Here is a 14,477-nt window from a genome sequence, read left to right on the forward strand (position 1 = left end):
CATAGAAAGAGGGACAAAGTCCTGAAAGAGGGACAAATGAGGGTGAAAGAGGGACAGAGGGACAGGGCTCCCAAAAGGGACTGTCTCTCAGAAAAAGGGACAGTTGGGAGCTATGGGATTGGACAAGTGCTTTTTGGGAAAGGAGGAGGCTTTTCTGCCCCTCGCTAAAAGAGTATAGAGCGCCACACAGATTCTGAATTCTATACCAGCCTGCATGGGTGACAATAGGGTTACAGCAACTTGGGAAAGGGGGACCCCACATAATTTAAAAAAAATGTTTTAATGCAAATAATAGGTATATTTGCCAGTTGCCCTTATCCAGCAGTATTGCAGGTTTTTAGAGATCTCCATCAAAAGTGTTGCAACTTCATAAAGAAGGTGCAATTTTACTTTAATCTTTATTTTCCACAGAGCTTCATCATGTGAATAGTGCCCCTCTGTCTCCAGTTGGCCAGGCAGATAATCAGAGCGGCAGTGTACCAAGTATGAGGAGTTTAGATGGAACCATACAAGGCAAAGGTGAGTGTAACATTCTATACAATTTGGAAAGGAGAAAGGAAGAGAAAACTGAGGCTCTAATACGGTACTTAGAAGCTAAATGTTTATAGCAAAACAAAAAATGAGAAAATACTATCACAGAAAAAAATCAACTTTAATTGTATCCACTTATGGTTGTATAAGTATAAAAAAAACACATAGCCAGAGCACTTCCCTAATCATTTGCCGTTCAGCATATCCAGTGGCGTAGCTAAGGAGCTGTGGGCCCCGATGCAAGTTTTACAATGGGGCCCCCCAAGCACTCTATACATAGCAATTGATACGGTGCACCAAAACCTGCCAATGGCAACTACAGAGTCAGAGGTGCAAGGAAGGGATGGGAAACAGTTTGTTAATGATTACCACTATTCAAAGTATCTATAGAAGTGATTATTATGAGCACAGGACCAATAGAGAGCTAATACTGTAGTTGAGGGAGGGCCCTTCGGGGCCCCTCTGGCCCAAGGGCCCCGATGCGGTCGCTACCGCTGCACCCCCTATTGCTACGCCCCTGAGCATATCAAACATTTATAACAAGCTGTGGCCATACCAATACAAAATCTGAAAATTGCATGCAATTGAAGACCTAAAAATCGCATTCAGTTTGTATGCAATTCATAGTAGTCTAGGGACTAGGATTGTTATGTACAGTGCTGGGACAAGGTTTTTCAGCGCCCAAGGCAGGAAGTCCAAAGTGTCCCCCCCCCCTTCCCCCCACTGCACACCTTCATGTCCATGCTGGGGCAGCTCGCAGACAATGCTGCACGAAGCCAGTCACTTTTCGGTCTGAACTATCCTCCCCTGGGCTCTCGACAGTTCTGATTTGCAGATTTGCAGCCACCACTTGTCCTAACCGGAGCAGGAGCTCCGATCATAAGTCACTGTGTGCCCGCTCACAAGCCGCGCTGCCATCAGAGAGCAGTCACAGGCACAGCTGTAGCGTCAGTGCTGCTTAGAGACTGTAGGAAGCAAGTCAAGCAACACTGATGCTACAGACGCCTCTGTCTACTCTCTGATAGCAGCGCGGCTTGTGGGCGGGCAAACAGTCACTTTTTATGATCAGAGCTCCCGCTTTGGTCAGGACACTTGGCTGCAAACTGTTGGGGAAGCTGGGAAGTTAGACTAGAGGGTGATGGGCCAAGGGGGAGAGGAAAGCGCTCTCACCCCACTGAGCCCCTGAGGCTGGCGCCTTTCCTGCCTCTGCCTTGGCCCGGCCCTGGTTATGTACATCAAGATAATGATCACAGCGTATGTAGGATCCCAGGATTCTAGCCAATGTATATATAATGTTGTAATCCTTGAATTATAGAGACAAGCTCTAAATAAATAAAGTTCCCCCAGAAAAAAGTCAAGAAAAAAAAGCATGCATGCAAGTTGATATCCATGTTTGCATTAATGAGAATATTGATTGTATGAGCAATCCAGCAATATAAGGTTTGATATCAGGATTGATCAGGCAGCGATCCAGGTGGAGTCACTGCAAATGTTCCTTCTTATCCAAGGGGTAGAATTGCATCAATTTGGGTAAGGGCTTGCTCACACTGAGAGTTTGCGGATTTTATTTAAGTGCTGGCGATTTTTAGAATTTGTCCTAAAAGCGATGCAATGATTTCCTATGAGAGTGTTCACATGTAAGCATTTCGATTTTCAGCAACTCGGAACATGCTACATGTACCATTTTACTAAGCGCTTTTGCTATAATGGAAGGTATAGGAAAAGCGAAAAAACGCTTGAAAAATCGCTTTGTATAGAGATTTCCTGAGCGCTTTTAAGAATAAATACATTGTATTTATTCTTTTCGGGGTCAAAGAGTTCACATCCTGACTGGTGTCGGGAAGCGAAAATCTCAATCGCTTAGCAAATGCGCTTAGAAAAACGCTTACAAAAGCACTTTTCTAAGCTCAAAGCGCAGGGAAAAGTACTTTGAAAAAAGCTCAATAAATCGCTCAGCGCCTGTGACAGCGTTGGCGATTTATAATGTGAACAAGGCCAAAGGGCTGATGAAATGAGATCTTGGGCTTGATTCACAAAGCGGTGCTAACTGTTAGCACGCCTGTGAAAACCCCCTTAGCACGTCTAAACCAGCTTTTCGCGCATAAAACTTTATGCGCGTAAAACTTTACGCGCACACTGCACAGAGCGCAGGGCGCACCGCGCGAAGTGCCCATTAAAGCCTATGGGACTTAGCACGCATAAAACTTTGCGCGCGTAAAACTTTGCGCGCGCAAAGTTAGCGCGTGATCTGATTGAGAAATCCGGTGCTAACCTACTTAGCACCCTGGTTAGCACGTCTAAAGACTTTAGACGTGCTAAGTAGGTTAGCACCGCTTTGTGAATCAAGCCCCTTGTGTCTTGGCCTTATATGGTAATAGGGTTTCATCATAGTCAAATTATAAATGTAAAGTCATGAAATGATGAACTCGCTTGCGCTTCCAGATAACACCTTCAGTTTTGCCAAGAAGCACTCTTTGATGGATGAGCAAGTCCAGCCTGTTAATGGGCACCCTCTGCTGGTCAGAAAAGGAGTTAATTTCACCACACTTGCAGTGCAGACTACTACATGACTCAATGGGGAACGCTATGACGTCCTGTTCATTGGCACAGGAAATGGTTGGCTGAACAAAGCAGTTAGAATGGGTTCCTTCGTACATTTGATTGAAGAGCTTCAGATGTTTGATAAGCCGTATCCAGTACACAGCCTTATACTTTCCAGCCAGATGTCCTTTCTCTTTGCTGGCTCCCCCTCCGGCCTGGTACAGCTGCCCCTAGCAGACAGCAGTAAATATAGATCCTGTGCAGACTGTGTACTGGCTCGGGACTCCTTCTGGCGTGCATCAGAAAAGGGCGTCTGGAAAAAAGGGAGCGGGATATAGCCAAAATTATAAGTTGTAATGTAAAACAATATTTTTCGTTTATAGCTAATAAGTGAAAATGTAGTGCTAAATAGGTTGAATAAACGGAAATGAAACGGCAAAATACCGTCTATAACAACAAACAAATTCAGGAATGAAATGTCAAATAGCGTTTATAACAAAAAAAAAGATATTTACACTTGTATTAAGCATAGTAATACAATGGTAGATTTTACAGGTATTTTACTGCAATTATACCTAACTGTAGGCTCACACAGATCTATCCCTATCCCTAACCCCTAGACCCCCCCCCTTTGTGTAAATATAGATCATTTAATAAAATGTATATATTACAAATATTGTACCGTAACTAACTATACCTAACCCTACTCTCACACAGAACCCTCCTTGTACCTATTCCTCACCCCTAGACCCCGCTGGTGTTGCCTAACTCTAACCCCCCCCCCCCCCCGTGGTGTATATTGTACTGTAAGTCTGTAACTATACCTAACCCTACTCTCACACAGAACCCTCCCTGTACCTAACCCCTAGACCCCCCTGGTGGTGCCTAATCATAAAACCCCCTGTCAGCTCTGCCAGACATACCTTTGCTGGCACGGATGGCGACGCGTCCAGGACCTCTGGGTTGCCCCCCGACATCAGCAACGCTCTGGCGGGGAGGCGCTCTTGCGCAGATCAGCTGGTGAAGGAGGGAGGGCGTGCGCGCGGATAGCGTCGCGCTCCTTATACCCTCAGGAAGCGTGTCAGCTGATCGGCTGTCAGCCGACACGCATGGAGCCACCTCCGGATCCTGATTCGCTGGGCAGGTTGCAGGCGTGGCTGTCCTGTCATCCCAGGCTTCTTTAGCCTCGTGCTGTCAGTCTCTCGTTGTCTCTAGCTAACACTACCTAGTGAAGGCTCCAGACCTTAGTCAGTCCATGTGTGCTTCGAACCGGCAGGACCCCGGGGATTTCACACTAGCTCAGCCCTTAATACTTTGTTGTTATTATCTGTTGCTGACCTCTGCCTGAATACTTACCTTGATACTGTCTCCTGAATCTGTACTTTTGCCCATCTGATCTGTTGCTGACCTCAGCCTGAATACTCACTTCGATTTTGCCTACTCATTTAGTACTTTGTCTATCTGATCAGTTGCCGACTCGATTGCCTGACCTTCAACAAATCCGAGCGAGGTCTTCTAGTACCTTTCTGGCGTCCTACAGACAACTGTTTATAGGTGTAACCCCTTTGTTTGAGTCTAGACTCTACCAAATCGCACTCCTGCTCAAGATCCCTTGGGTTCGAGCAGTTGCGAGCAGCCCTAGTAAATTCTCCTGTGGGAATGGCATTTATTGTGTGTCTGGGGTGACACGAACTGGCAAGCAGAATGGAATTGCCTGCTGTGGATTTTCGAAAGGTGCGTGTAGAGACTGACTGTAATAATGGATCCCCCGTGAGGGTAAGATCCAAATAATCAATTTTAACCGGGTCCGTACCAGGGTTGAGCAGAAACTACGCCTATGCGAATCTACGCATCGTAGTTACCGCAATACGCATGAGCGTAGCATTTCGTATGTTGAAAACTACGCGTAGTAAAATACGCGTAGCCGGTTTACCGACCCGCATGGCTACGTTATATACGCACGCCTATTGCGTAATTTGCGTAGATTCGTATGCATAGTTTTGATGCGTATTTATACGCAGCCAGGCGTACACTACGCGTACTTCGAAGATTACACTCTCACGTAGTTAACATTACATGCGTAGCTACCGCAATAGGCGTAGCTTACGCGTAGTTTCATACGCGTATTTTCACAAACAGACTATTTGGCCAATCAGGTAATACTTTTGGTTGCTGCTACACCCTTAGCAACCAATAGAAATTTAGCCCACCCCTCAGTATAAAAGCTTTGTTCCAAGCTCTGGTTTCACTTTCTGGGTGTTATTGTGCTGTGTGCTGTGCTTGTGAGGAGAAACAGCATACACAGGCTGCAGCCAGTGACATACACATCCAGATTCCTTGCATTCTTTTGTTATTTTCCTTATTGCTAATCTGTGTTTTCGCCAGCTACTAGTACTACTATTTAGTGTAAGGATTTCTGTGATTTAGTGTTAGGCAGCTACAGAAGATAGGAGGAGGACTGTGTGCAAGCTATATAGTTCCATGCTGTGATCTGTAGAGGAGAGTGCATTTAGTTACAGAAAGGAACTGTGTGGAAACATAAATAGTCCTCTCATGCTTTTCATTTGTTTACCTTATTTTAATTTCACTGTATTATTGTATTCATTCCTTTCCTTTATTCATTCTTTCTTTTATCTCACTTTATTCAGCAAAATTGATTTGACATTGTTCCCCTTCCACTGTACTTCTATTAAAAATTTGAGAAAAATAAACAATGTCCGGCAGAGGTGAAGCTTGCCGTGGTCGAGGCAGTGCAGGCAAGGGTCCACCAGCAAAGTCAGCATCTGGCAGGGGACACTCTGCACCAGGCAGGGGTCAGTCCACAGCAGTCCGGGGACAGACTTCGGCAGGCAGAAGCCAATTAGCAGCAAGTACTAGCCACTCAGCCACAGGTAGTGGACACTCAGTATCAGGCAGTGATGCACCAAATACCAAATGGGGGTCCAGTCTGATACGATCATATTTCACGTCACAGAAACCACGGGCTATTGTGCAGAGCCACACTGAAGCCATTGTGAACTGGGTGTCAGGAGACAGCCCTATTAGTCAGTCCCCAAATGCTGAGTTACAAAGTAGCAGCTAGTGTTGGGCGAACAGTGTTCGCCACTGTTCGGGGTTCTGCAGAACATCACCCTGTTCGGGTGATGTTCGAGTTCGGCCGAACACCTGGTGGTGTTCGGCCGAACTGTTCGCGTTCGTCCGAACGGCTCAATTCCTGGCCGAACCTGGCCGAACAGGGCCCCTGTTCGGCCGAACAGGGCCCTGTTCGGCCGAATACGGCCCCCCTATGGGGTCGCAGGCATAAGGGGGGAGCATGCCCCGATCGCGGGGGGGGTCGGAAATTCCCCCCACCCCCTCCGCTAGCGCTCCCCCCTCTGCCCGCTTCCCCATACAAAAGTTTAAGCAAAGTACCTGTAATAGTGGATGGCCTGGCAGTGGCACTGTGGAGTGAGGAGGAGGAGTCCGGAGAGTGACGCGTTGAGGGAGGCCGGGCAGCGAGCGTGAGGTCAGAGAAAGGGCGGAAGTACCACAAGGGTACCACAAGGGTACTACCGCTGAACCGCCCGCTGCCCGGCCTCCCTCAACGCGTCACTCTCCGGACTCCTCCTCCTCACTCCACAGTGCCACTGCCAGGCCATCCACTATTACAGGTACTTTGCTTAGACTTTTGTATGGGGAAGCGGGCAGAGGGGGGAGCGCTAGCGGAGGGGGTGGGGGGAATTTCCGACCCCCCCGCGATCGGGGCATGCTCCCCCCTTATGCCTGCGACCCCATAGGGCCCCCAAAAGCAGGATGTTCGGGAAGTTCGGGGTTCGGCCCGAACATGCCGAACATCTCGGCCATGTTCGGCGAACTTTCCCGAACCCGAACATCCAGGTGTTCGCCCATCACTAGTAGCAGCAGTACCACCAGCAGCACTTCCATGCCTCCTCCAAAAGCTTCCCTTAACCCATGTGTCATTCCCTTTGATGACACAATTTCAGAACTTGTTGATAAGGCTCTGCGGCAGTCAGACATCGATATGTCGCATGATGCCCAGTTTTCTTTCGTATGATGATAATGTTATTGAGGGGGGGGGGTGCCAGAAGTTGACATTCAAGCAGTGGAGGGTCAGGATGAGAACATTGAGGAGGTGGGCTATGAGGGAGGCAGCCACAGTGATGATTATGATGACGATGACATGGATGCGACCTATGCGCCTGAGCATGATGATGCCAGCTCAGATGAATCAGAGGCAAGCTGGCAGAGGAGGCAGCTTGGACATCGGCACACCAGGGGGCCTAGTGTCAACATGAGCTCCTCTGCTAGTGCAGTTCAAGGAAGGCAGGAGTTACAGTCAGAGCCTCCAGCTGAAACTCCTATGTCCCTAACTGGAAGTGGTAAAACTGCAACCTCAGGCATAAACATTTCTCGGAGGAAGGCCCCAGTTTGGAAGTACTTTACTGAGTCAACCAGTGATCCCTTAATAGTTGTGTGTAAGCTGTGCGGTGCCAGGCTGAGCCTAGGAAAAAATGTGAAAAGGTTAGGGACAGGTGCTCTGCACACACACCTAAAAAGTAACCACCAAAAGGAATATGGCAGTGTTAAAGGACCTCAAAGGGGCATTACACAAAGCAGCACCATGCAGAGGACTATAGCACAGACCCGTCCACCTTCCCATTCTGCTTCAGTTTCTGAGATTGGCATCTCCATCTTTAATACACTCTGGCCGTAGAGGGCAGATTTCACCTTCCTCCACTCCATCATCAGCTCAAAGCACCCAGCCATTGATAAAGGAGGCTATAAGGCATATATGCACTGCCTCCCCTCCGGAGATTAAACGGTCTATTGGCAGAGGCCATGGTCCAGCAGCTGCTGCCCTACTCCATTGTAGAGAAGGGGTCAGCCATTCGCAACCTCCTGGAGTTTGCCATTCCTGAATGGCAAATACCCAGCCGTCACTATTTTGCCCGAAGGGGAATTCCTAACCTGTACCGACGCACAGTTGATAATGTTGCCCTGTCGCTAGATTATTCCATAGGCAACAGGGTACATCTCACCATGGATTGGTGGACCAGCAAGCATGGTCAGGGCCGATATGTCTCATTTACAGCTCACTGGGTCACCCTACATAGTGAGCAGGAGGGTTCCGGTCCTGGTGCTTCCAGTGAGCTGGTTGAACCTCCCCGTGGGGTCAATGGGAACAGGTCTGCTCTCACCTCAGCTGGTGACTCTACTGCCACTGCCGAGCCCCCTAATAAGCGGCCCCGTTGCTACACCGGCGTGTGTCACAAGTGATGTCAAGCATTGCTCGAGCTGGTGAGCATTGGGGAGCAGAGGCTCACGGCAGGAAATGTTTTGGCCATCCTCCAGGAACAGGCACAAAAGTGGCTGACCCCCCGAAGACTACAGGTTGGCAATGTTGCCTGTGACAATGCAGCAAATTTGCTGGCTGCCCTGAACGATGGCAACATTCCTCATGTGCCATGTTTTGCCCTTGTTCTCAACTTGGTGGTTCATCGGTTTTTGCGCACCTACCCAGGTATGAGTGACGTGGTGCAGCATGCAAGGAAGAATTCCGGCCGTATAGGCCACTCTTCAACTGCCACCTCATTGTTCCGTCTATATCAGCGAAAGCATAGCTTGCCCCCTCACAGGTTCATAGTAGACACTCCAACGAGGTGGAACTCCACCCTTTACATGCTGGAGAGGATGGTGAAGCAGAAAAAAGCAGTCTCTGAGTACCTTCTGGAGCAGGACGACATCTATGGGTCATCAGCAGCAACACTCCCCTACATCACACGGGAAGAGTGGCGGCTTATGCAACAGGTCTGCCATGTGTTGGCCCCATTTGAACAGACTACTACGTTCATAAGCGGGGAGCAAGTCAGTCTCAGCGACGTGCTCCCTGTTGTGTTCATGCTGGAAGAAACACTTAGTAGCCTAATGACTGCTGGGGAGGAAGCCGTTACTGAACTTGAGCTGCAGCAACAAAGCTTGCTCCAAGGCAGCCAGGCTCAGACACAGGAGGAAGAGGAGGAGGATGTCCATGTGATGGAGGATATCCTGGAGGTGCCTGACCTTGGTGAAGAGGAAGAGGAGGCGGGTGCAGCTTCTGTTATTCAGGGGTGGGGTGAACTTGGAAGTCAGGAGGAACAGCAGCAGCAGTGTAACGACCGGTGTAACACAGAGAGGATCTGATTACCGGTGATCTGCAGTATCACCGAGAATGCAGATATATACCCGATTATTGATGATCTGCAGTATCACCGATAATCAGATATATCTCTAACCTCTGGACACCTGAGTAATATGAGGGTTTGTGCAACAGTAATACTTTGAGGAGAGCACCCGTATATAGGGTGCCAGGCAGTAAGAGATACTGCTCAGAGAACAGGTTCCTTCCAATGGTCTGATGCTCCCCAAGGGGCGGAGCCAGGCTGAGAGTGGGAAGGACCAGAGAGTGAGTGACACTAATGGTGAAGTGTCACTGACAGGTCTGTGAAAAATCTCCAAAGAGGGAAGATAGTTCTCGAGGTCGGACAGGCCAGGTCGGCAACAGACAGACAGATCAGATACAGAGACAGGAGACAGAATCGGAATCTAGAGACAAGCAGGGTTCAGCAACAGAGTATCAGATATAGCGAAGTACCTAATCAGAGATCAGAAGAGTGGTCAGGAAAGCAGAAGGTCATAACAAATAATCAACAATGCCTAGACTTGGGTGTGAGCTCCAAGATCATCAACACCCCGGAACTGGTCTAGATAATAATACAGATGGTAACAGGATTCCTAGACTAAGGTGTGAGCTCCTTGGTCATCAACACCTTGGAAACTGGTCTAGATAATAACACAGATAATAACACAAATCATAACAGGATTCCTAGACTAAGGTGTGAGCTCCTTGGTCATCAACACCTAGGAAACTGGTCTAATGTAACACAGATACTGACAAGGTCTGAGTGCTACCACGTAGTGATCGCAACGCCAGACACCAGAAGAATGACCAGCACCCAGTATATATACACCAGCGTTCTCCTGCGCCTCCCCTAAGTGCTAGACCAATGAAAACTGAAAGAATTGTCAGCTGACCGGCCTGGTCAGCTGACACCCTTCTGGCTGTCATAAATGCTCTGCCCCTCTGCGCGCGCACACGCGTCCTTCTGAACCTGTGTGGACAATCAGTCCCAGCCACACCAGACGTGTGTTGTAATGCCTCTACTGTTTTAGATGCGGAATCCGCCGCATCGCTGTCCGAGCATGCGGCGTTTTCTCCACGTTCAGCAGTACTGACAGAAGTAGGCCTATGTGTGCAAACCGCCGCGTCGGGCGCGGAATCCGCCGCCCTGTTCTCTGGGCATGCGGCGGTTTTTCCGCGCTCCGTCCAGCCAGTGAATGCAGGTCTCTGCGCGCAACCTGCCATGTTGAACGCGGAATCAGCCGCCTTACTCTGAGTACTAGTGGCGGCTTTTCCGCGTTTTCTCACAGTACCCCCCCCCCCCTGAGGAGTGGACTTTGGACAGCTCTTACCCGGTTTCTCAGGATATAGAGCGTGGAATTCCCTTCTTAATTTGTCCGCATGCATGCGACACTCAGGTACCCATGTTCTCTCCTCAATACCATACCCCTTCCAGTGCACTAGATACTGTACCGAGTTCTGCACTACACGTGAGTCTAAAATCTTTTCTACCTCGTACTCAGGTTGGTCGTCTACCATCACAGGAGGAGGAGGAGTAGCACACACTGCACACTCTCTAACATACTCCTTGCAGTCTGTTGCCAGAGAAGGCCACCAAGCACACCTAGCAACCAAGTCTTGTGTTCTGGAGGCCCCCGGATGCCCAGCATTCTTGTGCAAGTGGAACATCTGCAAAATCTGGAGACGAAATGGCAGTGGTACAAACATAACCCCTTCAGGCTTTCCCTCAGGGACATCCTGCTGGAAGGGACTTAACGTCTCCGTCCAGTCTTTCCAAGTCTCTGTGGCTCCCAGCACTACTTTCTGTGGGACAATGGTCTCTGGGTCTGAGGGCTGTGCTGTCTCCGGCTCAAAACATCTGGACAAGGCATCCGCCTTAATGTTTTTACTACCAGGAGTGTACGTAATTACAAATCTACATCTCGAGAAAAACAGTGACCACCGAGCCTGACGGGGGCTTAATCTCTTAGCCCCCTCAATGTATTCCAAATTTTTGTGATCAGTGTAGACTGTAATCGTATGTTCTGCTCCTTCTAGCCAATGACGCCATTCTTCAAAGGCCAGCTTAATGGCTAGGAGCTCCCTGTTGCCTATATCGTAGTTTTTCTCTGCTGGTGGAAACCTCAGAGAGAAATAGGCACACGGGTGTAATCTTCCCTGCAGCCCAGAGCGTTGAGACAGCACAGCCCCTACCCCGACTTCAGAGGTGTCAACCTCTACAATAAATGGATAAGAGGTGTCTACGTGTCTCAAAATGGGTACAGAGCAAAACAGTTCTTTTAAAGTGGAGAAAGCAGCCAGAGCTTCGGGGGACCAGTGGTTGGTATCTGCCCCTTTCTTTGTGAGACTGGTGAGGGGTGCTACGACTGTGGAGTACCCCTTTATGAACCTTCTATAGTAATTAGCAAACCCTAAAAATCTCTGGAGAGATTTGAGTCCTACTGGCTGAGGCCATTCCAGGACAGCAGAGACTTTGGCAGGATCCATAGAAAGGCCAGAGGTGGAAATTATGTATCCCAGAAAGGCGACAGATGTCACCTCAAAAATGTATTTCTCCAATTTGGCATAAAGCCTGTTTTGTCTAAGCTTGTGCAGCACGAATTTGACATGAGACCTGTGCTCAGAGAGGTTGTCTGAGAAGATTAGTATATCGTCCAGGTATATTAGGACAAAGTTACCCAACACCTCCCTGAAAACTTCATTGATGAGTTCCTAAAAGACGGCCGGGGCGTTACACAACCGAAGGGCATCACCAGGTACTCGTAATGCCCGTCAGGTGTGTTAAAGTCCGTCTTCCATTCATCGCCCTCTCTCATCCGCACCAGGTTGTATGCACCCCGCAAATCCAATTTCGAAAAAATCTTAGCATTGGTGACTTGAGTGAATAAATCGTCTATCAAAGGTAATGGATAGCGATTTTTAACTGTGATCTTATTCAGTCCCCGGTAATTAATGCATGGCCGAAGGCCTCCGTCTTTCTTTTTTACAAAAAAGAAATCTGCTCCGGCAGGCGACCGGGAGGGGCGAATGAATCCTTTAGCTAAGTTTTCACGGATGTACTCTTGCATGGCCACCTTTTCTGGCCCAGACAAATTGTAGAGATGACCTCTAGGGGGCATACAACCCGATCGAAGATCAATGGGGCAATCGAAAGGGCGATGTGGAGGTAGTTTATCGGCAGCTTTGGGACAAAACACGTCCGAAAACTCAGCATATTGTTCCGGAACTCCCTCCACATGAATCCTGGTCTGGCCTAAGGTCACCTTCACTAAACAATGACGAAAACAATGGGCTGACCAGCTCGTTAGCTGACCAGTAGCCCAATTTATCTGAGGGGAGTGAAGATGTAACCACGGCATGCCAAGGATGACTGTGGAGGTTGTCATGCGCAACACAAAAAACTGCAATTTCTCTCTATGCAGCACCCCTATAGTGACTTCCACCTCTGGTGTCTAGGACAGAGGATGGTTACGCTGCAGGGGTGAATCATCCACTGCCGTAACCTGGAGGGGTGGTTTTACCGGGGTGAGCGTAATACCTAATCTCTTAGCAAATTCGTAATCCATAAAATTAGCCGCTGAGCCTGAATCAATGAAGGCCTCAGAGACTTCAGATTTATCATCCCATGTAATCATACAAGGAAGAAGTAATCGCTTATCCTCTAGGGGCAAGAGCTGTACACCTAGGGTATTACCCCCAACTACTCCTAGGCAGTAGCGTTTCCCGACTTCTTAGGGCAATTTCGTACTCTATGACCCCCCTCTGCACAATAAAGACACAACTGCTCAGAAATCCTGCTTCTCCACTCCACTTGAGGCAGTCTTGACCGACCAATCTGCATTGGCTCGGGTGGAGGTGAAACGGGAGGAGATGGAGTCACAGGAGGCGCAGCGTAGGACACCATTTTAACATTGTTCCTACCCCGGGTCTGCCTTTGATAGCGTAATCTGCGATCAATCCTGATGGCCGAGGAAATGGCCTCATCGACGGTTTTTGGTTCAGGCTAACTTAACACAAGGTCAGAGACCTCATCTGATAATCCCGAAAAAAAAACAGTCTAAAAGGGCATAGGTGTCCCACCTGGCTGAAACTGACCACCTCCTAAATTCGGCAGCATACTCCTCGACCGGACTCTTGCCTTGACGCAACAACTTGAGCTTCCGCTCAGAAGTCGAGGCAATAAATTACTGCCATAGCTTTAAAAAATTAGTCTACGGAGGTTAAGGCTAAATCTCCGGTGGGCAGACTGTATGCCCAGGTCTGAGAATTGCCTGATAACAAAGTCTTAATAAATGTGACCCTTTGGCTCATGGTTCCTGAGGATCTTGGTCTCAACTCAAAGTATGACAACACTCTACTACTAAAATTTCGAAAGTCAGATCTGTGACCAGAAAATTTTTCAGGTACAGGCATACATATGTCTGTGCTAGGAGGGGATCGCACCTCATCCACAGCCATCTGAAGGGTTTGAAAAGAACCGAACAAAGCATCAATCATCGCTTTGTGATTACCCAGCACTTGGTTGATGGTCTCCACCGAAGTGGTAAGTGCGCCCAGACGGTCAGTGTGTGCGTCCATAACATAAGTATTTTTTGGGTCTGGCGTTCTGTAACGATCGGTGTAACACAGAGAGGATCTGATTACCGGTGATCTGCAGTATCACCGAGAATGCAGATATATACCCGATTATTGATGATCTGCAGTATTACCGATAATCAGATATATCTCTAACCTCTGGACACCTGAGTAATATGAGTGTTTGTGCAACAGTAATACTTTGAGGAGAGCACCCGTATATAGGGTGCCAGGCAGTAAGAGATACTGCTCAGAGAACAGGTTCCTTCCAATGGTCTGATGCTCCCCAAGGGGCAGAGCCAGGCTGAGAGTGGGAAGGACCAGAGAGTGAGTGACACTAATGGTGAAGTTTCACTGACAGGTCTGTGAACTATCTCCAAAGAAGGAAGATAATTCTCGAGGTCGGACAGGCCAGGTCGGCAACAGACAGACAGATCAGATACAGAGACAGAAGACAGAATCGGAATCTAGAGACAAGCAGGGTTCAGCAACAGAATATCAGATATAGCGAAGTACCTAATCAGAGATCAGAAGCACTGGCGAACTGAGGGGGCTATTCCGGGTGTCTGGAACCTCCCCCCTGCACTGAGCTGTGTATTCAGCCAGGGAAGCCTGCATAATATAAACAGCCTCATTCTCCCTCCCTTCTTAC

The 14,477-nt window shown here is 48.5% G+C and overlaps 1 protein-coding gene across 2 annotated transcripts in view; it reads left to right on the forward strand.

Annotated features, from left to right (window-relative positions):
- ROBO4 (roundabout guidance receptor 4) overlaps positions 1-14,477 on the forward strand; it is a 1,158,575-nt gene that overhangs the window by 782,088 nt on the left and 362,010 nt on the right. For both annotated transcript variants that reach the window (XM_068240264.1, XM_068240265.1), the window contains exon 13: positions 412-519. In XM_068240264.1, coding sequence (XP_068096365.1) covers positions 412-519 — 108 coding nt within the window. The remainder of the gene's footprint in view (positions 1-411; positions 520-14,477) is intronic.

The sequence above is a fragment of the Hyperolius riggenbachi genome, chromosome 6 (assembly GCF_040937935.1).
Source record: "Hyperolius riggenbachi isolate aHypRig1 chromosome 6, aHypRig1.pri, whole genome shotgun sequence".
Taxonomy (NCBI): Eukaryota; Metazoa; Chordata; class Amphibia; order Anura; family Hyperoliidae; genus Hyperolius; species Hyperolius riggenbachi.